This window comes from Mustela nigripes, chromosome 13 (assembly GCF_022355385.1).
Source record: "Mustela nigripes isolate SB6536 chromosome 13, MUSNIG.SB6536, whole genome shotgun sequence".
Classification (NCBI taxonomy): Eukaryota; Metazoa; Chordata; class Mammalia; order Carnivora; family Mustelidae; genus Mustela; species Mustela nigripes.
The window spans coordinates 59294850-59317594 of NC_081569.1; the positions used below are offsets into that span (position 1 = coordinate 59294850).

Genomic DNA, 22745 nt, shown 5'->3' on the forward strand with positions numbered 1-22745 from the left:
GCCTGTGTAAGTTGACCATTTCTTTTTCGTACTCCTTGGGGAAGGAGTAGAGGTTGGAAGAAGAGATGGTCTGCGAGGTGGTGGATGGATGTTGATGAATAGGTATAGGAGGAAAAAGTAATTGCTCTGATGTTCTCTGCCTGATGGCCTGACGGAATTGATTAGTGAAGGGTAACAGGAATGCATCTTAGTCGGGAAGCAATCATAGGGTCAGATGAACCATGATAGCTAGCTCAGCCACCTTTTACGAGCCTTCAAAAACCTTGAAAAGGTTCTGCTTTTTTTAGGATTTTTAAATTTTTTTTTTTTTTTTTTTAATTTGAGAGAGAGAGATAGAGCACAAGCAGGGAGAGGGAGAAGCAGACTCCCTGATGAGCAGGGAGCCTGATTCCAGGACCCTGGGATCATGACCCTAGCTGAAGGCAGATGCTTTACTGACTCAGCCACCCAGGAGCCCCTAAAAGGTTCTGCTTTTAAAAGACTCTGAGCAGCAGATGCTTAGCTGGGGAAGCTTAGGGACCAGTGAGTATAGATACTAAGAATTATTACCAGAAGGAAAAAAAAAAAAAAGAATTCTTACGAACACTGAGCTGGCTGAGAGCTGGGGTGAGGCTGAGCCACCTGCTAGCATCACTGTTCTCACCAGTGAACCACCAGCCCGTGGATAGTTGAAGCCGAACACCAGGAGAAACGTGCTGTGCCCCCCCCCCCCCCCGCAGTGGTTGGTCAGAGCTTTGACAGGGGAGCAGGTGAGAGAGCCAAATGGCTGAGAGAAGGTGTAGGTTGCTTCAGAGGGGAGGCTTTTTCTCCCCCTAAAGCAAACAATAAAAGACATGTGGGTGAAAGCAAAATATGAGGGATTAGTTATGCTGCAAAATACAGGGCACACAGTTGAGCTGAGCTCATTATTAGACAATGCTGCCCAGTACAAAGAAGAGTGAGAAGCCAGTGTCGGTGGGGCCCCCTGAGGCCTGCACTTCTCCAAAGCTGTAGGGGGGTAGCTTCTGTGCTTTTTACATCACCTTGTAGTCTGCAGGGGAGCCTGGAAAAAGCCCGCCCTTCTTTTATTTCCCTCTGCAGCCTACACAATGGCTTTCTGTGAGAGGGCTTGGTAAGGCAGAGCAGAAGGGAAGTGAAAGAGTTTCCAGGGTTCTTCTGGTTCCCCCTGGCCTTTGTGTAGATGGTGACCTGTGGCTTTTGCAGTGGCACACGGCTTCACACACTGGACACATAAGGCAGGCAGTGTGTACAGCAAGAGCCCGCTGACCGCCAAAAAGGGCACCATTGGCCAGAACAGGGTCGGGTTGGTGGGGAGCCGTAGTGGGAACAGCTTTATTCTCGCGGGTTAGAAATGAGCTGCAAAATTGTCCATCAGGAAGGAGAGGTCTGTGCAAAGTCAGGGAGGGGGTTACTTTCCTTTACCTGCTTTGCCCCTGGATGACCAGGATCATTTCTAGGTGTTTACTTCCATGAGAAGTTCCTCTGTGCATTTACTCCCTGATGGCCTGCGTTTGAAGGAGGAGATCATCCTCTCTTGGAAGTAAAGTTTCGAAGGGTGAAGGATCAGGAGTTCGGTAAGCTGTTTAGACTGAGTTTGTTGGAATCCTTCCTTTCCCCCATGATGCTGAGGTGTAGAGAAGGGTTTCTGTGAAGTTTTAAGCATAAGAAATACTTTTCTTCCTAACAGCTCTGGATTTCTGCACAGTATGAGACCACAGCTTGGGAAGCTTTTCTGTCTACCTTGTTTTTCAGTTTTCACTAGGGAATTCTCAGATACTGTGTTCTTCAGTTGAGTATTTATATCCTGTTTTGAAATGCTGAGTGGAGAGCATCTACTTGTTTCTACATGTTTCTTTTAGGGGAACCGAAAGGTCAGGTCCTGAGCTTTAGGGCTACCGCAGCTATTAAAAGGGGTAATAATTGTCCTCCCCTTCCTGTCTGCAGAGAATGGAGGTATTTCTGGAATTGCAGTGCAATAACAAAAGGGCCACAGCTGTATACTTTTTTTTTTTTTTTTTTTTTTTTAGTCTCCTTCAGTGGAGGGATAGACCCCAATAGCTTTGCTCATTTCGTGGGACCAGCACTGAGCTTGGTGCCTGGCACATAGCCATAGGTGCTCAGAGGTTGTTGGTCGTCTGGTTGATTGTTGTGTTAGATAGAAGTAGCCCCAGTATCAGTGTGGTGTTGCTGGGGTAATCCATTTGCGTTCCCACATCCACAGCCCTCAGTCTGGTTCAGGGGAGTTGATGACTGAAGAGAACCCATGTGCAGACCACAGTCCTTCACAAGGTAAAGGACTTGGGGCCCGTCTGCCTGGTCTTTCCAGGCACTGGAAGTCCCCAGATCTATCCCCTGCAGTGCTTAGCAGGGGCAACATAGATTATGCGTCTCATCCATTGTTCCCTCTGCCCTGGCCCCATGGCCCAATACCTGCTTTCTCTACAGTTTTTGTCACACCTGTTTTACTTGCTGACAAAGTTTGTGGGTTTCTGCTGCCACAAAACCTGTGTTAAACTCTTTTTTCCCTCCAGTAGCTAATTAAAAAAACGCAAAAACAATTTTTTCCCCCTTAACCACACACCCAGACTCCATCAGGCTGTCCATCCTCAGTGCAGAAAAAGCCATGGCTCCAAGTCCTGCACTGTGTACATAAGCCACCTGGTCAGGAAGGAGCACCTGGGCCAGACCAATTTCCATGCATTCTATAAACATTTGTTAAGCGGCTATAAGGGACCAGAAAATTCCCACGCTGTTCTCTCCCTCAAGCCATTTCCAGTCATGCCAAAAAGAATCTACCTTTGTTACTGCCCTGTTTTCTTAACTTCCAGAATCTGGTTTTACAGTAGCTTACCAGTTAAACGCAATAGGATTCTAACTTCCCTTAGAATATTTTCCACGAGCCACTACTATTAATCTGAGAACTATTTATTCACTGCCTACAGTGTGTCAGGTGGGCCCCAAAAGCCCCCAAATGGACTTGTCCAGAAAAGCAATTCCATTGATGACCAAGGCACTCCTTTTTTTTTTTTTTTAAGATTTTATTTATTTATTTGACAGAGAGAGAGAGAGAGAGGGAAGCAGGATCCCACTGAGCAGAGAGCCCGATGCGGGGCTCCATCCCAGAATCCTGGGATCAGGACCTGAGCTGAAGCCAGAGGCTTTAACCCACTGAGCCACCCAGGTGCCCCAAGGGCACTCCTTTTAAATCCACCTCTCTCTGCTCCCTCCGTGTTCAGAGTCATGAGCTGAAGTCTCTGCCCTGCTTGTGACCTGGAGGCCATCTCCACTCCCTGTGGGTAGTCTGGACAGGATTGCATCACATGGCAGTCAGCGTCTGTGTGCGTGGCAGGGTCAGGACATCACAAGGACCTGGGGGGTGGTGGGGGGAGGGAGAGGCCATGTGCTCTCAGAAGGGACCCTGAACTGAAAAATAGGAAACTTGCAGACTCAATAATAATGACACTGGTTAGGCCTTGGCCCCACTTTTCCCTCCTAACCCAATGGGAACTTGTGAGAGCCACTGGGGGGAATCCATGTGAGATGGCCTGGAGATCTGGGGACTAAAATTATGATGTATACATAGGAGGTAACATAGTTTGAAGGGAGTGCCTGTCCCTTTGGGCAAAATGATACCTGGAGAGAAATGTTATACCCTGTGCCCAGACCATTGGCGTTAGCATCACCTGGGAACGTGTTAGAAATGCCATGTCTCGGCCCCCTCCCAGACCAACCGAATGAGAGGTTCAGAAGGTGGGGCCCAACTTTGCCTTTAACTAGCCTTCCAGGTGATTCTGACACTAAAACCTGAGAACCACCGGCCCAGACTCTCCCTCTGATTGTGGAACTTCGGGTTTAGGTATTTTTGTTTTGACAGATGGCTACAAGGTGACTTTTGACCTTTTTTCTTGGTTGAAGCCAGCTGCCCTGCTGGAGAGAAAGGAAACACCGTATCCCCAGAGTTTGTAAGAAAAAGGGAAAAAGCCTGTGTTACTGGTTATTTTTGAAGGTGCCTGGAGAACTTGTCCTGGAGCTCGTTAAGAAGGATGCACGCCTGCAAGTATCTGCTCTCCCCTCCCACAAAGGTACTATTGTGTCTGCCTCACCTCCTGCCCCAGGGCCTGTGCTCCTCGTGTCAGTCCTTAAAAGGAGCAGTGGGTGCCACATTCATTCTTTCTGGTGCCAGGTCTGTGCTGTTTCACTTTGCCGGCGTCAAGTGGTTGCTTAATGAGAGGCTGTGACGCAGGCCCGCACACTTGAGAGAAAGCAGCCTCAGTCTGTGCTTTCTGCAGCTCTGCTCCACTCCCTGCCTTCCCAGTCTCGGGGTCTCCCCTCAGTGAAGTTGTGGTCACCCTGGGGGCAGCCCTCGCTCAGAAGAGCTGCTTGCTGGGGTCTGTGGGTGCTGATAAGTGACTGGAGAGGCAGAGTGAAGTTGTATCTTTAGTTTCTCCTATTCCCTTCACCCCCCCCTTCCCAACCTCGTCCCCAAAATAAGAAGACATAAATAGCCACATGGGGATTATAGCTATTTCCTTTGTGGGTTTTTCTTTCCTTTTTTTTTTTTTTTTTTTTTTAGGGGGTGGCGGTGGCTAGTACCATCTTTTCCTGTTATTCCTGTCCCTGAGGCCAGGATCAGGGCTGGAGTTGACTGATGGTCAAACCCTCCAAATGTGTGCCTTGTGAGATAGCTAGGGATTCCCCAGTTACCTGTCCCTTGACCATAAGAAAATACAGTTATGCTGCTCCTTTGGGGAAAAAACAAACTTTGGGAGGCATAGAGCAAACCCTACAAGGGAGTTTTAATTCTGGGGAAAATAATAAGCAAAGACTGTGGTGGGAGTCCATGAAATTACCACTGACATTAACAGAAGAAAAGAGGAAACTCTTGAGTTATGAAAGTTGGTGCGTGGAGTTAAAGGAAATGCTGAGGGCAAAGAAACCCCAGTAAGAGCAGGGTCCCTGTGTGAGTCTCTTTAAATCCAGTCAACTCCCCCAAGTGACCTTTCTTTAAGAAGGGCACTTCCCTGGAAGGCTGAATAAACTTTACAGACCATCCCATATTTCCCTGAAATGTACTGACCTCAGTGAAGGTGAGGCCAAAAGAGGAGGTAAAGGAGAAAATCGAAAACAAAGTAGACAGAGATCAAACCAAACAGCTACTTCATTTATTCAACACATTTGACTGAGTGCCAGGCTCCTGTTTCTACATTGCCTACTTAGTGAGCTGGGCATGTTTTGCGTACTCTTATCTTTAATTTGTTTTTATAACCCTTCAGGGTTGTTACTGGCCCCATTTTGCAGCTAAGAAAACTGAGGCTTGGGGAGGTTAAACTTGATCAAGGTCACCCAGCTAGCCACTGACAGATGTAAGTTAAGATTCAGTCTGTTGGACTCCAAGGCCTATGTTGGTTCCACTCTACCATGCTGCCAGTCCTCCAAAAACATACCTCCCTTGCAATCTGGTCTGTTGCTCCCTTCTGCCCAGGTGCTAGGGGCTCAGGCTCAGGACAGAGCTATCTTCTGCCCTTTCCGCCCTCCTGGTTATACAGCTTTAAGTAAAGCTATCATCTCCCTACTCCTCTTCCGGCAGCTTCCTTCTCTCTTCCTCCAGCTCCATGCCTGGGTTCCTGAGAGCTGTGTCTCATGAAGAACTTCCCACCTTTGAGGAGGGGCTTGTCGGTTGGAGAGGAGGTTCTAAGAGGAAATCTCCCAGCGAGGCCTTTCAACAAAGGAGCCAGGAGTTGCTACAGGCAGGCTTCCATGATCCTGAGGTCTGTGGAGAGTGGTCCATGCTTTTCTCCTGCTCCATAGCTGGTTCCATCCAAGGGAAGGAGGGTGGCCACCATAGCTGCTGGTTCTCTTATCCTGAAGAAGTGCTCCCCCTTTTTTGAGAAAAGTTCAGTGATACTTGCCTGGCACTACAGTCTTCCTATAGGGAATATGTCCTGGGCCAGTCTCTGCAGTCTCCAACCCTTAGTGACTCCCAGGACATCCCGCGAGAGAAGCTCTCTTTCTCGACAGCCCTTCATAACCCAGCTTTCTCTCCTGCTTAGGTCCTGTTGTGAGGGTTAAACCAGAGCTCTGTCCCAAATCTATGTCCCCATCCCATAGTCAAACATACATTGGCCTATACTCTTGGTAGCGCTGGGGGGTTGGGGAGCAGAATTCAAACTCTTGATCATGATTATTTTGGGAGATCTCTGAATTCAAGGGTTCTGCCTGAATCTTCTTTTCCCCAGCTCCATCCTTTGGGAGTAATGGGTCAAGTCCAGGGTCATGCTCCAAATATATCTATGGATGACTGGTGGGCAAGAGGCAAACTTGAGCTTGGAGTCATTCACCTTTACCTATTCCTGTCTCATGGGAGTCTCTTTCCCACGTGCATAAGAATATTCCCAAGCCTTTTTAAAATTCCTCCAATCTGGGGCACCTGCGTGACTCAGGTTAAGCCTCTGCCTTTGGCTCAGGTCATGATCTTAGGGTCCTGAGATCCAGCCCCGCCAGGCTCTCTGCTCAGCAGGGAGGCTGCTTCCCCCCCCCCTCTCTGCCCGCCTCCCTGCCTACCTGTGATCTCTCTCTCTGTCAAATAAATAAATAAAATCTTTAAAAAAAAAAATTCCTCCAACCCCATACCAACCTCTTCCACCCCCTTCACCTCATCCCATTCCCAAGCAACTTCCTCACTCCCCACTACAGGAAGTTGGCATCAGCCACTCACTGGCCTCTTAGAGCGTCTTTTTCCCAGGTGCCTCAGCTTCCCACCCAACTCTGAAGCCAGGAAGCCCCCACCTGGCAGGGGCAGCCCTCACCAGGTCCCCGATATAGCCAGCAATAAGTCCTCAGAGTCTAGAGTCTGTCTGCCCCTGGCCCTCCATATATTCTAGCCCAAACCCTTCCTACTCAACCTGTGGTCCAAGAACCAGCAGCATAGGTATCTCCAGGAGCCTATTAGAAGTGCACATTTCTAGGCCCACCACAGACCTTACAGAATTAGAATCTGCATTACTCTGCACCTTAACGCGCAAGGAGCACACTGATCTGCTGAAAAGACACCCCCTACTCATGCTTCCTGAGTAGAAGGGGTGGAGGGCAGAGCAGGAGCCCAATAGGAAGCTGTGACCCCACAGTTCAGCGCTCACTTTGACAGGACAGAACACTTGGGGATGATCTAGACACTCCCTAGAGAAGCCAGAGAGGCTGGGGAGGCCCGGGACCCCCAGCAGGGAGGACAAGCCATGGCAGGGCCAAAGGGGAGGGGAGTAGGGGGGCCACATGGGGAGATCCACGCGTGGTGAGCGGGGAAGGAGCACCTGCCCTTTCTAGCAGAGGTGAGATGATTCTCTGGGCTCCTACCACCCTCCCCAGCTCCTAGCAGGCTCTTAGAGCCAAGAACGTTGCCTGCTGTGCGGCCTAGATCTGCTGGATGCCTGGGTTTCTCCCTCCCTCTTGCTGGCAGAGTCACTATCGCCCACCGGCTGCACTGCTGCTGGTGGGTGCTCAGGAAATGTTTGTTGAATAGAGAGGAAGCCACAGCTTGTGTGGAGTCTGAATAATTCACCAGCCGTGGGCCTGAGGGGAGGGGCGGGAATGGAGACCAAGTAGGAAAGACAAGTTCCGAAGTTGTACTGAGCTAGATTGAGCCCCTTTCTCTGTCCCTTGTCTGAGTCCTTGCTTTGGTGTGCCGGTAGTGCAGGGGGGTGGCGGGGAAGAGGAAGTAGGAGACGGCAGGAAATGGCCCTGGGCTGCCCTCTGCACCGCCTCAATGCTGTCTTGATGGTACACTTGATGTCTGGCCTGGGTATGGGGGAGGGTATCCCTGATCATGAACCCTCCCATCCTTCTGTGGGGAGAAGGCTGTCCTCTCCCCACCCAACCCCAGGCTGTTTTAGAGACGAGGCCTTCCCAGGGACTCTCTTTGGCAGAGGCTCTGCTCTTCTGTCCCCAGCTCGGTCCCTACCTGCTGTGGCCTCCCTTTCTTCGAGCCTGGGTCTTCTCTTGCAGAAAGGCCAGAGGCTGACAGCTGATGGCTGAGATTCCCCTGGTTTCACCATCCTGGGAGTGTGGGGACTGTGAGTCACCTGGGCGCAAGGCAGAGGCAGGGGAAGGAGCCCAGGCCTCCTGGATTGGGCCTGCTGGCTCCTGAGGCTGCCTACACCCAAGGAGCCAAAGCCATAGGTGGAAAGAGAAGCCAGGCCTTGGGGTGAGAAAGGCCTGGAGTGCCAGGTGCTGAGTGCTTCTGAGCCTCACCTTGCCATGGCAGGGAAGAAGTTTGTGGCCTGGGTGGCAATAGACCCAGGACGGGGCTCACCAGTCTCAGAGACCAGGAGTGGCATAGGACTATACCAAGACCTTTACCTGCAGGTAAAAACACACCTATACACGGGACATGCCCAGTGATGTGCCCATGAGGTGCAAGGAAGGACAGCTCCTTGCCCTCCCAGTGTCCCCACACTGGAGAGTTTGCCCAGCTGTGCAGCCAGACGGCCACAAGCCACCTGCATCCACACACCCATCCCACACCAGACTCCCGCCTATGTTCTTCCCTCTTCCTCTCCCCAGCCCGGCCCCTGTGCTCCCAGGAGTTTTGCTCAGCATCTTCCTGCAGGGCCAGGCCCTCCTGTCCTGCTTCTCATACCTCTTGTGCCCCTTGCCCTTTGGCCCATTCCTCTGGGCGGCCTGCTTCGTGGTGCCAAGGCCTGCTGGGCCCCAGGCTTGCCAGACCTGTCTTCTCTGGGCTCTAGGGGCCTTGCTTCTCCCTGTGGCTCAGAACTAAGCTGTACTTCTGGCTCAGCCTGGGTGTCATTACACCCCAGGATCTGCTCAGAACCATCTGGTGGTGGCAAGGACACAGGGTTCTCCTGGGCCCCAGGCCTTAGAGTGAGTGCACACGTACTCTCCCCGGACCCAGGGCTACTGGCCCCTCCAAGAGAAAGGTCAAGGGGAACTAAGTCAGTGTTTTGTGGAGAGCTAGGGTTTGGACTGGCAATGGAGGCTCCTGATTCCCTTCTTGGGCCCCCGGGGGCTGGGCTAGTTGCTGGGGCACTTGTGGGCCGGCCCAGCTCCGTTGGGCTCTGCTTCTGTGAAGGTTCCTCCTCGCTCCAGGTCTTTCTGGTACTTTGGCTTCCCTGAAACAAGAGATTGGTCCTGCTGGCTGGCGGATTCAGAGCTCATGCCCCTGGCCCACCCCATCCTACTTCCAAGCACCCACCTCCTGGTTCTGCAGCTCCTCCTTGACTTCCTTTGTTTCCCACCTGTGGAAACACAGCACACGGCAAGCCCTACTCCTCCCCACCTCACCTCACGTCCCTCTGTCGCTCTGTAGCCAGTGGCCCATGTTCCCAGGAAGCAGCCAGAGCTAAGGATCTCAGAGGAGCCTCAGAGCCAGAACAAGGCTCCAGGATGCTCCCCTTCCAGCCTGACCTTGTTCCCCATCCAGCCATTTCCTCCAAACGCCACCCACTTGAGCGCCATCCCAGGTCCCCAGCTGCTGTTTATGGCCGAGCCCAAAGCACTTCGAGTTCCGTGGGGGCTCTGGATGTGTCTCTGCCTGCACCGTCTGGGAAAGGCACGCCCGACTTCCCGGGGGAAGGCAACTGCTGTAATTACTGCCAGCCTCCCTGGGCACCAGGCTCTCATGGCTCCCGCCTTTGTGGCTGGCCTCTCCCCAAACCTCATTAACCTGCCTCCAGGCAGCCGTCAGGCAGAAGGCAGCAGCCCCAAGGGCTGGAGCAGCCACCTGGACCAGTGCTGAGCCTGACCTCCCAGGGCCAAGGGAGATCCAGGAAATCAGGGAGCCCAGATGCTTCCCCCAATTCTGCCCCCTGCCATCTGTTACCTGCGGGCCCTGCCGGTCAGCCTCTCTGTCCCCCGGGCTTTGCTTCGTGTGGCCGACACCACTGAGGGTCTGCTGGGTTGCCCACCCCGAGTAGTACCACCTGCAAGAGATGGTCCACAAATCAAGAAGGGAAGAGGGTCATGGCAGCCCAGCTCCATCCCCAGCTCATGCAAACCTGCTTCTTTTCTCTCAACTCACCTTTACCATCAAGGGACAGTGGTGGGGGTTGTGATTTCCGGTGGCTCCTGGGACCTAAGTGAGGCAAAGGAAATGGAGAAAGAGTGGGGTGATAAAGGATCAAAAGCAGTAACAGAAGTCTTCCAGCACCAGGAAGATGTCTGTCTTTTTCTTGGTCCAGGTGTGGGTTTTCTGACTCCCAAAAAGATCCTGGGTCTGGGGATCAAGAGAGCTGGGTCTCTGTGCCCCCGTTGATGTTCCTGGCTAGGTAACTGGCTGAGTCTCTCCAGCCTCAGCTTCCTCAACATGTAAAATTAGGGAACTAGCAATTCTAAAATCTCTGTTCCTACAACAGGCCAGGGGCAGGGAAACTGGAGCTTTTGCCCATAAGGGACCAATCTTGAAAGGATCCTGGGGCAGATTTCCTTGTGAGTCTCCTCCCCTAGACCTTCTGAGGTCAGAACCCAGGGTAGGAGCTGTGGATTTAGGGGGTGGGAAGGTGCCCTGCTCTGATAATGAGGGAGAGGAAGTAAGATATTCTTCCATGCCTCCTTCCAGCTCCAAAAATAAGTGCTATGCCAAGAGACAGAGAAAGGAGAGGAAGCATGAGGGGACAGGTGGGGGTGCTGTGATGAAAGCCAAGGAGGAGAAGGGGCTGAGGTGGGGTGGGTATTGACTCACCCCTGGTGCCGCCCACCCTGGCCAGGCCCTCTTCCCGAAGCTTGCTGGAGTCCTGTAGCCTGTGGAGCCAAAAAGTCAGGCTTCTGTGGGGCGGACACAAGCTATAGGGAGACCCACACAACCCCTGCCTCCCCTAGCTCCAACCCCAGAACCAACGACAAGATAATGGTGAGCCCCTAAAAATGGGGACCTGGCGCCCACCCTCTCAGCCCAAGGTCCCACCAGAGAGCCCAGACAGACCTTAACCACCCTGGAGAGGGTCCCACCAGCCCTCCAAGAAGCACCCACAGTTAGTCCTACCCCAAGTCCCATAAGAATGTCAATACAACGAGCTCCCTAGCCCTGCCACCCACGTGGGCTTGGTCTTGTCCAGGTCCCATGGCCGACGCCAGTCACCCTGTGCATCTCTATGCCTGGCCACACGAGCCAAGTCGATCTGCTCCCGCTCCTGCTTCCACTGGGCATAGTCCCAGCCCACCTCCAAGGGTCCCCCCATGGGCCGGTGAGGAGCTGAGCCTGGGACCAGTCCTAGACTCTGGGACTCCCGGGTACTCTGAAGAAGAAGACAGAACCATGGGGAAGAAGCAGAAAGCCTTGGACCTGGAGTGGAAATCTGGATATTATCAGCCCCTTCCCCTCAAGGTTTTGACGTCCCCATCTAAAAACAAAATCCATTCCGTCTCTGACATGTTCGTTTGCCGTAGGCACTGTTTCCAGTCACATGTTAGCTGTGTCTTTTGGGCAAGTTACTTAACCTCTCTGTGTATCATTTCCTTATCTATAGAATGGGACTAATAATAGCACCTATCTGCTGGGTTGTTGCAGATATGTATGTGTGTGTGTGTGGACAGGCCCGGAGTGGAGAAGCTCCCAGCAGCAGTGAGCAAGAGCCAAGACTAGGGGCTGCTGCCACCTAGAGGTCACACCTGGCACACAGCCCACCCCCAAGGCCCCCACAAGCTTGCATCAGAAATCCAGTTAGGGTAAGGGGCTGACCTCTGACGTACCCTGTCAGGGTAAGGCCCACCCAATGTGGAAACTGGCCAGAGAAAGAAGGAAAGGGTGGGAATTCTTGCTGGGGCTTCCATCATGTCTCCAGAGATAGGGGACACAAGTGACTCAGCTTCTCTGCCTCCCCCAAATGATGACTACCACTTTCATGTCCCCATCCCCTCTTAAAGATATACTTTCTGTGCAGAATCCGAGCTGACGGGCATCTGCATGGAGGGGGTCCGGCCCAAGCCCCTTCCACGTGACTCTTCTGCGACCTGGTTCCTTGCTCTGCTGGGCTTCTCACTCACGATCCGCTTGGCCTGGGTGGGAAGAGGGGGGAGGCGGGGACAGGCAGCATGGCACAGTCTGGTAAGAAGAGGGTACTGGCCTGATGCCCTGGCTTCCCCTGCCCAACCTGCTCACCTCGGCTTTGTTTTCCATGGTCACAGCCAGCTCCACCCGCTCCCCCAGACAGAAAGTACCAGTGTGTTCATCCCCTCCCTCATCCTCAAGCATTTCGTCGGCTGCTCCAGGTCTGAGGGGTCTTGCCCAGTTCCGGCTGACCACCCGCTTCCCCTGCAGAATGAGATGCCATGCCCTCAGACCACATGGCCAGGGCCGAGCAGGAGCTGGGGACGGAGTCCTTTGGAAGCTTCCCCAGGCTGGGTTCCAGCACTGGCCCTCCCTGGAATGCCCACAGAGGAGCGGACACCGTGGGGCATTCACATGCCGGTGCCATGAGGTTATCCAGGGACCGGGGCCATCCCAGGGCCCAAGATGCCACAACAGCCTGTCATCTCTGAGCTGGGAAATCCAGAGTGCTCAGACAATGGGGCTTTGTCCCTTGCACTCTGTTCCTGGCATTCAGCCCCCCTTCTCTGTCCCTCCAGGGTTGGGGGCTCAGGAGTGGCCTGGGATTTAGAACACAGGTGCAGGGCTGTGGGTGGGGGCCCTCCCTAACTTTCACATTCACCTAGAAAAGGGCTTGAGGAGGACTCGATTTGGTAGCCTTTTAGCTGTGGCCCTTTGGGGTCAGGGGAACCACAATGGGCTAGGCTGCCTCAGTCTGGGAGCTGAAGGGTGAACCCCATAAGTGGAAGCAGAGGAAACAGAGGAGCAAGAGCAGTTTCCTTTTTGGACTTGGACATGGGCTGGGCCTCCACCTCCTTACCACCCCACCCTCTCTTCCTGGGGTGGGGGAGGGGGGCTTACACCAGGAACCTGGCTGATAGTGACAGTGAGGCCATCAGGCTGGAGGAATTCTGCTGTGGTCACGGCCATGCCCCCCTGCTCTGCCTGCCGCCGGTCTTCCTGGATCTCCTGCGGGAGGGCCCTGGGTCAGCACAGGCCACGGCCCCCCAGATGCACACAGAAAGGCCTACACAGAGAGACACCAGTGGGACACCAGGGGGCAGAGGCACCACATCACAGCATCCCCGGGACCCTCACAGAGTTTCTGAGAGGGACCACACCACTGTAACTCGGACCCCAGGCTTAGCACCTGCAGGGAAAGACCACAGCGCAAGGGCACAGGGGAGGTTAGGGGGTCAGACAGGCAGTGCCAACCCAGTCAGTCCTTCCAGCTCCCATCACAGCCCACTCACCTGGTACCTACGTAGTAAGGCCTGGTTCTTCTTTCGAAGGGCAACTATCCTCCGGTCCAGCTCAGCATCCTTCTCTTCCTGCCTGCTCATGGGTGACTCGGCTCTGTGAGGCCCCTGCGTAAAGCAGGGGTGGCAAGCTCCTGACTGTTGTGCCCATCCCTTATCAGGCCCCTAACTTTCACATTTACCTGAGAAGCACTTTCTTACTACAAATGGACCCCCGCTCCAGAGCTAAGCTTCCAGGGGGAGATGGCACATGGAAGGCCCCAAGTCCGTGCTCTGCTAGGCTTGTCTACCTGTCTCTGCCTCCTCAGAGGCTCAGGTCAGGGCCTTACTACCCTCGCCACCATCACCACCCCCCCCCCCCCCCCCCCCCCCCCCCCCCCCCCCCCCCCCGGGCGCCCCCCCCCCCCCCCCCCCCCCCCCCCCCCCCCCCCCCCCCCCCCCGCACCCACAGCTCCCAGCAGTGGGCCGCCCCTCCCCCGGGCTCTCCAGGGAGCTCCACCGCTGAGCAGAGCCTGGAATGAGAGTTATAAATGGCTCTGGCAGCGGAACCTGCGGGGACTGGGAAGTTGCCAGGGGATCCAGGAGGTCGGTGGGGGGCGGGGGGCGCTGTTTGGCTCCCAGGCCCAGAACCACAGTAAAAAGAGAGGCCCCGGCTCTCTGCTGGGCTCCCAGGCCCTGGGCTCCACTCCCTAGGCTTGTGCCCCGCCTGTGGGAAAGAGCCGCTCTCATGGGCCCAATCTCTCCCGGCCTGGAACTGCTGGTAGTCAGGACAGAAGAGAACCAGTTCCGTGGGCAGGCCCGGCCAGGGAGCCACCCAAGCAAGCCAGGCCACTGCCCCTAGATCCCAGGTCTCTCCCTGTCTAGTCGCAGGGTCTCCATTGCAGCCAAAGGCCCCTGCCCAGAGCCCCCACCGGCCTAGGCACAACCCTCTTCCTCCCAGGCCCAGCCGTCCCCAGCTGTCCCCAGAGTGTGACCGCCTGGTGTCCCAGCCTCCTCCTGGCCCCAAGAAGCCCCCCGCCGAAGGTGAGGTGCCACTCACAGCTGAGTGCATGGTAACAGTGGGACCGAGAGAATTCCAGAACAGCCCCAGGGGAGCCAGAGCAGGAGGGAAGCCGGAGCTGCAGAGCCACGGGAGCCGGAGCCGGGGCCTTTGCCGGCCTCTCCCTGCCGGCTTCACTGCTCAGCACACGAGATCATGTTGTGATTACAAAAGACTCCTCTGGGCTCCCAGCCAGGAATGCGCGCCGCCACCCCCACCCATCCACTCTCAGAGGGCAAGGACCAGGGCGCCGGCCCTGCCCAGCTCCTCTCCCAGCCCTGGCCCAGCGTCCCCAGAGACACAGGCAGGAACCTCTCTCTGTCGGGTTGACCCCACACAGGGGGCCTCGCTGCCCCAGGCCCTGCCTTCTCTGAGGCAGTTCCCCCAGCAGAGGCCCAGCCTGGACCTACCTGCCAATGCACAGGCAGCCAACATAAGCCTCCATCTCTCCCAACAGTAAAGAAAGGCCTGGGGGATGCAGCTGAGCCCACCAGCTGTCCTAGTCTGAGGGCCCACACCTCAAATGAGCCCCCCTTTACTGTCCTCATCAGCTCTGGTTTAACTCATTTGGAGGGATCAAGAAGCTTAACTCCCCTAGGCCACCAAATACAACTACATACCTGAAATTACACCATTAGTCATTCCTTGACGTAGACACTGGCTTCCCTGTGTTTTAAATCACAGCCACTTCTGAGAGGCTCAGCTGTTCGAGTCTCCCCTCAGTGTATGGGGAACTGGCCCTTCCTGCAGGGCCCATACCACTGCAGCTTGTGGTCTGCCTACAGCCTTCCCCACCCAGGTTCCTCACGCCGGGCCCTTCCTGGCCTTGGTCCCCACAGCTGACTTTTAAGCCTCTCCCACCCCGAGAAAAGAAGCAGCCTTTCTCAAGAAAATCTCTCCCCAAATCTTCCCAGTACAGCTGTGGCTGGTCCCAGTGCCCAGGGGAGCAGCTGGCCTGGAGGTCCCACGTGTGGAGCCTCCAGAAGCTGGAGCTTGGGGTAATGGGAGGGGTGTCTCTGGATCAGGGGTACCTGTGTTCTCCTTCAATAGCTACAGGGCCCCAACCTCTAAGCCCTAAAGGGAGGGTCAGAGATTCTCTGCATCCCCCACATCCCACCTGACCAAGCCTCAGTTTCCCTAATTCCTGCCCCACTGCCCTCTCTCCTCCCCAGACCAGCTCAGTCAGCCAGCATTTCAATCTCTATTCCCCTTGAACCCTGTCTTCCTGCCCTCCTCCCATTCCCACCATGGTTAGCCTCTTTCCTGACCAGGCCTTCATGTAGTACCCCTGACCCCACAGCCAGTCTCCACAGCCCCAGAGTTCCTATCCTGCTTGGAAATGCCACCACACTCTCTCTTCCTTTCCTGCCGGATGTTCTCACTGAGTCAAACTCCCAGCAATGGTGACACACCCAGGCTCCTCTCCCCAAACCTCTCTCTCTCTCTCTCTCTCTCTCTCTCTCTCTCTCACGCGCGCGCTGTCTCTCTCTGCCTTTCTGTCCTTCTCCTACCCTCTCTGGGCATTGCCTCAAACAGGCTGCTGAGTTCCAGCCTAGCCCCAGAAGGCCAGAGGCAGGGCCCTGCTGGGCCTCACAGTCGCTGGCCCCACCCTTCCCAAGTGTCGCTGGTGGCAGCCCAGCTTCCTACCACCTCCCCCGCACTGTGGTATTGGAACTGGGAGGCCTGCCCAGCATCAGCCTGGGATGGGGAGATCCACCTGCTGAGACCTAATGTTCTCCATCATCTCTGGAACCCAGGCTTCCAAACCAGGTCTGGGGCAGTGGGGTGTAGCTAGAAGAGGCTACGAGGGGCAGGTGGGTGGGGAGGCCAGGTCAACTGCGCCTCTCACTCCTGTTCCCAGCCAGAGTTGGGGTGGGACAGCCACAGGGGAACAGGAGGCCTGGGTAGCAATCCAGCCGTCCCATAGGGAGGGCGATCCAGCTCTTCTGGGAGGGCCTGAAGGGAGAGACTCTCCCAACCTAGTGACGAAGGCCTCTGGGCCCCTCAGGCTGCAGGCCCATGTGCCTAGGACAAACCATTGACCAGATAGGACCCCGCAGTCACTGGCCCCACCCTTCCCAAGTGTCACACAGTATGTCAGACCTCAGGGCAACCCTGACATTGTCCTGTATTCTCCAGAGTCCGGGGTGTGTTTATCTGATCCCCCACTGGACAGAAGCTCTCTGAGGGCAAAAATGGTGTACCAAGTGGCACAGTGCCCTTCTAAACCCCAGAGTCTAGTGTGCCTGGGTGTTTCAGTTGGTTAGCCGTCTGCCTTCTGCTCAGATCATGATCCCAGGGTTCTGAGAAAGAGTGCCACATGGGTCTCTTCGCTCAGTGGAGAGTTTGCTTCTCCCCCTCTCTGCCCCCACCCCTGCTTGGATGCTCTCTCTACCTCAAATAAATAAATACGGTCCTTAAAAAAAAATAGGGGTGCCTGGGTGGCTCAGTGGTTAAGTGTCTGCCTTTGGCTAAAGTCATAATCCCAGGGTCCAGGGTTCGAGCTCTGCATCGGGCTCCTTGCTCAGCGGAAAGCCTGCTTCTCCCTCTCCCACTCCCCCTGATTGTGTTCCCTCTTTCACCATCTCTCTCTGTGTCAAATAAATAAACTATTTAAAAATAATAAAATAATAAATAAATCAATAAAAATAAAATAAACCACATACCCTCCCTCAGCTCTTGTAGAGCAAATATATGCGTGAATAAACCATTCTGTCCTGTACAGACCCGTGGGTATCCTATGGGTATGTGTTTCTCTAACCAGAACGCACGCAGCCCTGAGAGAGGCCATAGGCTGTAAAGGGCCTATGTAGTGCAGAGGACCCTTGTCTGGGGGAGGTAGGGAGAGACCATGTGTCTGTTACTCCCTGCCACCACTAGAGGACAGCAGAGTCACAAAGCCTGGGGCCGTGGGGGCGCTCCTCCCCTTCCCTCCTGCTCCCGGGCACCTCTCTGAGTCTCTACAATCCACAGAGAGAACTCCCAGTTCTGCCACACTAGAGAAGCCTCATTATTGATGAGGAGACCCAGAGAGGCAGCACCACCTGCCCAGGGCACACAGGCCTTTTGGGTCACACATGAGACTAGAATCCAAGGCTCCTGCCCTCCTGCCAAGCACTCTCCTCCCCCTCCCCACCCCCAAGCTTCCCCCAAAATTGCTGTTTCCACTGCAACATCTTTCTGCGCCCTCACCCTCATCCTCTCTGCCCTGAGGCGAGGCATGGTCCTAGCGCCTCAGCCATGGGTCTGGGTCCCATCTTTTTTCCCTGAGGGGTCTCCCACCCACAGCCCCGACACTTGGAGTGGACCATATCAGGGTGCCATTTGCGGTCTGTGGTATACAGACCCGAAGCTCATCCTGAGGGCAAGATGGCAGCAAGTCCGGGACTCTTCACTGAGGAGGAAAGGGGGGAGAGGTCTGCAGGGGAGGAAGGGACTGTTGGGACCACACACAGAGACTGGGAGCACACACCTGACAGAGGCCCCACTCATGGGCCTTGTTCACGGCTTCCAGAATGGCTGCTCCTGCCCGTGCCTGAGTAATAACATTTAAGCACTCTGGCCCTTGCCCTCCCTCAAGCTCGTCATAAGATGAGGCAGAGGGGGCTAGGGGAGTTCAGATTAACTTCACCCTCACTGGCTGTGTAGGTCCCTTATCTCTCTGGTCCTCATCCGGAAAATGAGGTGTACCTACTCCTCCAAGTCATTGGCAGATGAAATGAAATAACAGTAATATCCATCTCCAGAACAACATGCAACCCAGAGTGGAGTTCAACCTAGTTTTCTTCTTGCCTCAGGTAACCATGAGAGCTACCTTCTGGATGCTACCACTGCAGCATCCTTCGAGGGGCCCCAAAGACTGCCTCCTGCAAGCCTGCTGGGATCTGCACACATCTAAGCCCTCTGAGGTATGAGGCCCTCTTATGACCTGGTGGGGAGATCCTGAAGCACCCCGTCAGCCTCTCTGAGCCTCCCTTCATGCTGACCCCTGGCCGCAAAGCCTGCACAGCCAGGTTCCTGCCCCACCCTGACTGCCCTCCTCCTCCGTGACTGTTCCCTCTGAAGTCCCAGGCTCCGGCGGCCATCTCTGGCCAGCTAATGCTGGTGCTTCTGGAGCACCTCCTGTGCTTCACCTGCCTCTGTTCCAGCAGGAGAACAGGAGGGCCCAGTTCCGGGTTCACCTCCCAGCACCCAGGAACGATTCCTGGCTGGGCCGAGCACTTAGAGGTCACCGGTATCACCTTCAGCTCTGGGTGTGTGGATGAGTGTTGAGGAAGAGGACGGGCCAGGCTGGATCACGTGAGCACCCAGAAAATAGGCAGGCAACCTGCCAAATGGAAAAGGTCCAGAGGGTGGCTTAAAGGTTTCCTTTCCTGCAAACCCAGTCCCCCTCAGGGTCATTTCTGGGCTCAAGAAATTGCTGTCCTGACTCCTCCTGACCTGAAGTTTGTGCAAGCTTCTCAGGGCAGGCAGGCTAGGCCTACGCCTGGGTGGGGAGGACTCAAAAGTACATGAGGTATGGCTGGAGGGATAAGGGCTGGCCAGGCTCCAGTCACCGGGAACAGACTGGGCCTCGCCTCTCCACACATGCCAGAACAGGGCGGGACTGAAGCCTTTTGAGGCATCAGGAAGGTGGAAGGAAGGCTGCTCTGGGGACCCACTCCTCTGGTCTGCTTTCCAGGGCACACCCAAGGCTGGGACATCACGAGCTTTGGAGCTCCTGCCTGTCAGTTAGAGATGAACTCTAGTATGGAAATGAACCCCTGGGGTCTCCCTTGTTTGGGGCCCTCTTCTCCATGGGAAGTGTAAAGGTGACTCCCAGTGTTTTCCCAGGACCCACTCCTGCTGCCCCCCACCCCCCGCCTGGAGTTGCCTGCAACCAGAAGCTGAGGGCTGCCTTGTCAAGCGCTTGCCTGCAACATTAATGCGGCACCTACTGTGTGCTTTCCCTGGTGGAGATGAGGGAACCAAGAGGCAGGGACCCAGACTCCACCTTCGAGGCACTTGCCAACGCCAGTCTGCACTAGCCTGAGGCCAGGGCCCAATAGGGCTCAAACTAACCCAACCAAGGAATTTCCCAGCTGAGCTTCAAGGGGTTGAGCAGGACTCAGCAAGGAGATGGTCGGGAGAGGTCGTTCCATAAAGCCTCGTGGGAAGTGGCAATAGCACACACGGAAGGGTGTGTTCAGATCCTGGAGGGAGGGTTCTGGGTCAGGCAGAGCAGTGGGGATCCAGGGAAGAGTGAGCAGGGGGCCCTCACGAGGCCTCATGGGGGTGGGCAAGGTGGAGAGGGGAAGAACCAAGGCATCAAGGACTCAGGCCTGGGGGTCCTCATGGATGTGGGGAGTAGCCCCGGTTTGCCCGCATGCAGCAAGAGGGCTCTTTCCTTGGAGCAGACTGAGAGGCTGGAAGGCTGGCATGGGACAGGCATGCTCTATACCCCATGAGCTGCTCACCACAGGGAGGTGAGAGGTGGGTGGAGTCATACCCTCCAGGCATAGGGGAAAAGCCTAGCAGGGTTTTGAGTGGTAGAAAGAAGGACAGAAGCCCAACAGAAGGCAGAGGGATTGTAGAGAACTGTCCTGTCCCACTGAGAAGATGGAGGGGCCTTTGGAATGGCTGAGGGGGGCCCCACTCCCGAGAGGGGAGCATACCCTCTCTGCAGGTGGCATCACCGAGCCTGGCGGCTTCAAGACAGGAAAAAACAACCCATGTGAAAAGAGAGAATGTGCCTGGGACACCGTGGTCACCACAGGGAAGAGGAAGCAGCCTCAGGGCGGGGAGAGAAGTAGGGTGACCAGTTGTCCTGGCTTGCCTGGAACTGATCCCATCGGAGCACTGAAATTCCTACGTCCAGAACACACTCAGCCCTAGGCAAACCCGGATGTTTGGTCACCTTAGGGGGAAGGAGGGTATAACAAGAGGCTGGGCCAGAGAAGGAATGTCTCCAGAGCCCCTTTGTAAAATATTCAGTGATGCCAAGAAACCAAAAATGGTGACATATCTGGCAGGAAGATCCCAGTGTGAGACAGGGCAGGAATGATGAGGCCAGGAAGTCAGTAGGTTGTCGGTGCTAATACTGACAATAATAACACCGTGCCGGTGCACCTGGGTGGCTCAGTCAGTTAAGCATCCAGCTCTTGATTTCAGCTCAGGTCACGATCTCAGGGTCATGAGAATGAGCCCCGTGTTGGGCTCTGAGCTGGGCGTGGAGCCTGCTTAAGATTCTCTCTCCCCCCTCCTTCTGCCTCTCCCCAGCCATGATGCACGTATGTTGGGGGTGGGGGATGGGGGAGAACGTGCTTTCTCTCTCTCTAAAAAAAAAAAAAAAAATGGAACACCATTCACTTACATACAACCCTGCCAATGGCCTTATACCTGTGATGTCATTTGGTCTCATCCATCTTTGAAATGTGTATATTAACTAGGGCAGGAGTTGTTAGCTTCTTTTTGGAGGTCAGTGTGAGTGTCTCGCCCAGTAGGCTCTGTGGTGAGGTGGGGGGTCCCCATAGCACCTATGCTGCCTCACGGAGGCTGATGTTCAGCCCTGCCCACTCTCTCCAGCCCACGCCCAGGACCAGCCACCTTTGCCCTGTTGCCATGAGAAACCCATCCACCCAGTACTGTGTAAAGATGCCTGGCTCTCCGGCCTCCCTCCCTGACTCACAGTGCAGCCCAGGAGCAGGGCGGCGCCTTGCTAGCAGGCTCTGCTGACAGGGGTTGGGGGTCACAGAGACTGACCCCTGATCTTCTCCACTCATGACTTTCTGGCAGGGAAGACCACCTCTCTCAGCCAGACAGTAAGTCCAAGCACGAGGTGAGCTTTCACCATCTCTAAGGCATTGTCCCCAGGGAAAGAGGGGACACACCCATGGTTGAGGCTCTGCTCACCCACATCTTAAGTTTGGGCAGGGGAGAATCCACACACATCATACTCTCTAGTAAATTCACCCTGCAGTGTGCACCACTGCTATGGGCATCATCACCTGCTGCAGGAACTGCCCCCATCCCGCCCCTCCCCGGCCACAGCCACCACATCTGTCCTAGCTTCTCTGTCCACCCCATCAACACAGGTCCACCTGCTCTGCCCAAAGCCTCCTTGTCTCCCACAACCTGCCTGTAGGACTCAGAACCAAGTTCAGACCCTGACTCCGGAGATGGTGAGACAGGAACCTGGAGCCCAGGGCATTGGGACCCCATGGCACTCCTCAGTCCTACAGCCCCACTGCCCCCTTTGGGGGTCCCTGAGGATGCAGACCTTCTTCTCCCTTCAGCCTCCTTCCAAAGGCTGGGGGTGGGGGTGGGGAATCTTGCCACCAGGGCCCCGAGGGGGGAAAGGAGGTTTCCCAGAAGAGGGGGGCTTACAGTGCTCAGGGCTGCAGAGGCCAGGGACATGGGTGGATGCCGGTGGTGCCATTCCCGTGGTGTGGGCTGGAGGGTGGGAAGCTGCAGGCACCACACCTCTGTCAGCTTCCTGGGACTTGGGCTGCCTCTGTGTCCTGATGCCCTGATGCCCTCATGACCCAAAGCCCTTTGCCCACAAAGTTACCAGAGCAGGCTGGAATTTTCCTAAAGAGCATTCCTGAAAGGAAAGGCAAGGTTAAGGAAAAGAGGCTGAGGCTCCAGGTCCGGGGTTCCTGACTGGGACTAAATACACATTGGCTGGGTGACCTCAGGCAAGTTTCTTAACTTCTCTGAGTCCTGGCTTCTTTTATCTATAAAGAAGGGAGAAATAATAACACCTTTCTCCGAGAACCTGTATAGTTTTTTGATAGTGCAAAAGCACATGATACAGGAATAATTTCCTGTCCACCATGGAAATAAAGGAGAATCACTTTTTTCCTTCTCTCTATTTTTCAAACCATTTTCTTTTTTTAATTTTTTAAGATTTACGTATTGATGAGAAAGAGTGCGCATGCGTGGTGGTGGGGGGGGGGCAGCCGGAGAGCTACTCAGACTCCTCGTTGAGGGCAGAGCCTGCCCTGGGGCTTGTTCTCAAGACTGTGAGATCATGACTTGAGCCGAGATCAAGAGTAACCAACTGAGCCACCCGGGTGCCCCTCGAATCATTTTCTGATGTGGCTATGTTACTTCTGTTTTTACAGCTCTTAACAGAGACCAAATTGACATACCATAAACTGCACAAATTATGCAGTTTGTTACGTGCCATGTGTATACTCCATGAAACCATCACCACAATCAAGATAATGAACATATCCATCAAACCCCAGAGTGTCCTCATGTCCCTTCTAATGGCTTCTTTTTTTTTTTTAAAGATTTATTTATTTGAGAGAGCGCGCATGCGCAAGCGCTTGCTCAGGGGGGAGGTTCAGAGGGAGAGAAAGTCCCAACCAAGACTCTGTGCTACCGGCAGGCCCCCATGGGGGGCTCCATCTTATGATCTTGAGATCTC

At 54.8% G+C, this 22745-nt stretch overlaps 1 protein-coding gene across 5 annotated transcripts; it reads right to left on the reverse strand.

Annotated features, from left to right (window-relative positions):
- Positions 1 to 5140: 5140 nt before the first annotated feature.
- On the reverse strand, positions 5141 to 14472 carry CCDC9B (coiled-coil domain containing 9B). 5 transcript variants are annotated; one of them, XM_059372516.1, is made up of 12 exons: positions 14333 to 14472; positions 13288 to 13401; positions 12896 to 13003; positions 12107 to 12259; positions 11878 to 12003; positions 11044 to 11243; positions 10691 to 10749; positions 10031 to 10084; positions 9833 to 9932; positions 9206 to 9248; positions 7955 to 9122; positions 5141 to 5879 (listed from the first exon to the last, which is right to left on the reverse strand). In XM_059372516.1, exons 1-11 carry the CDS (start codon positions 14342 to 14344, stop codon positions 8586 to 8588), a joined length of 1506 nt encoding a protein of 501 aa, XP_059228499.1. In that variant the 5' UTR covers positions 14345 to 14472; the 3' UTR covers positions 5141 to 5879; positions 7955 to 8585. The 5 variants fall into 5 exon arrangements, with proteins under 5 accessions (XP_059228499.1, XP_059228498.1, XP_059228500.1 ...); XM_059372515.1 differs by having other exon boundaries at positions 5141 to 6298; XM_059372517.1 differs by lacking the exon at positions 12107 to 12259 and having other exon boundaries at positions 5141 to 6298; positions 14333 to 14469.
- Between the last annotated feature and the right edge of the window lie 8273 nt (positions 14473 to 22745).

Bases quoted from the DNA above. Each gene is read 5' to 3' on its own strand.
- CCDC9B (XM_059372516.1), bottom strand. The intron at 9,933-10,030 runs GTGAGTTGAGAG...CATCTCTTGCAG, and splicing joins ACTGTCCCTTGATGGTAAAG to GTGGTACTACTCGGGGTGGG. The intron at 9,123-9,205 runs GTGGGTGCTTGG...CTCTTGTTTCAG, and splicing joins AGGAGCTGCAGAACCAGGAG to GGAAGCCAAAGTACCAGAAA.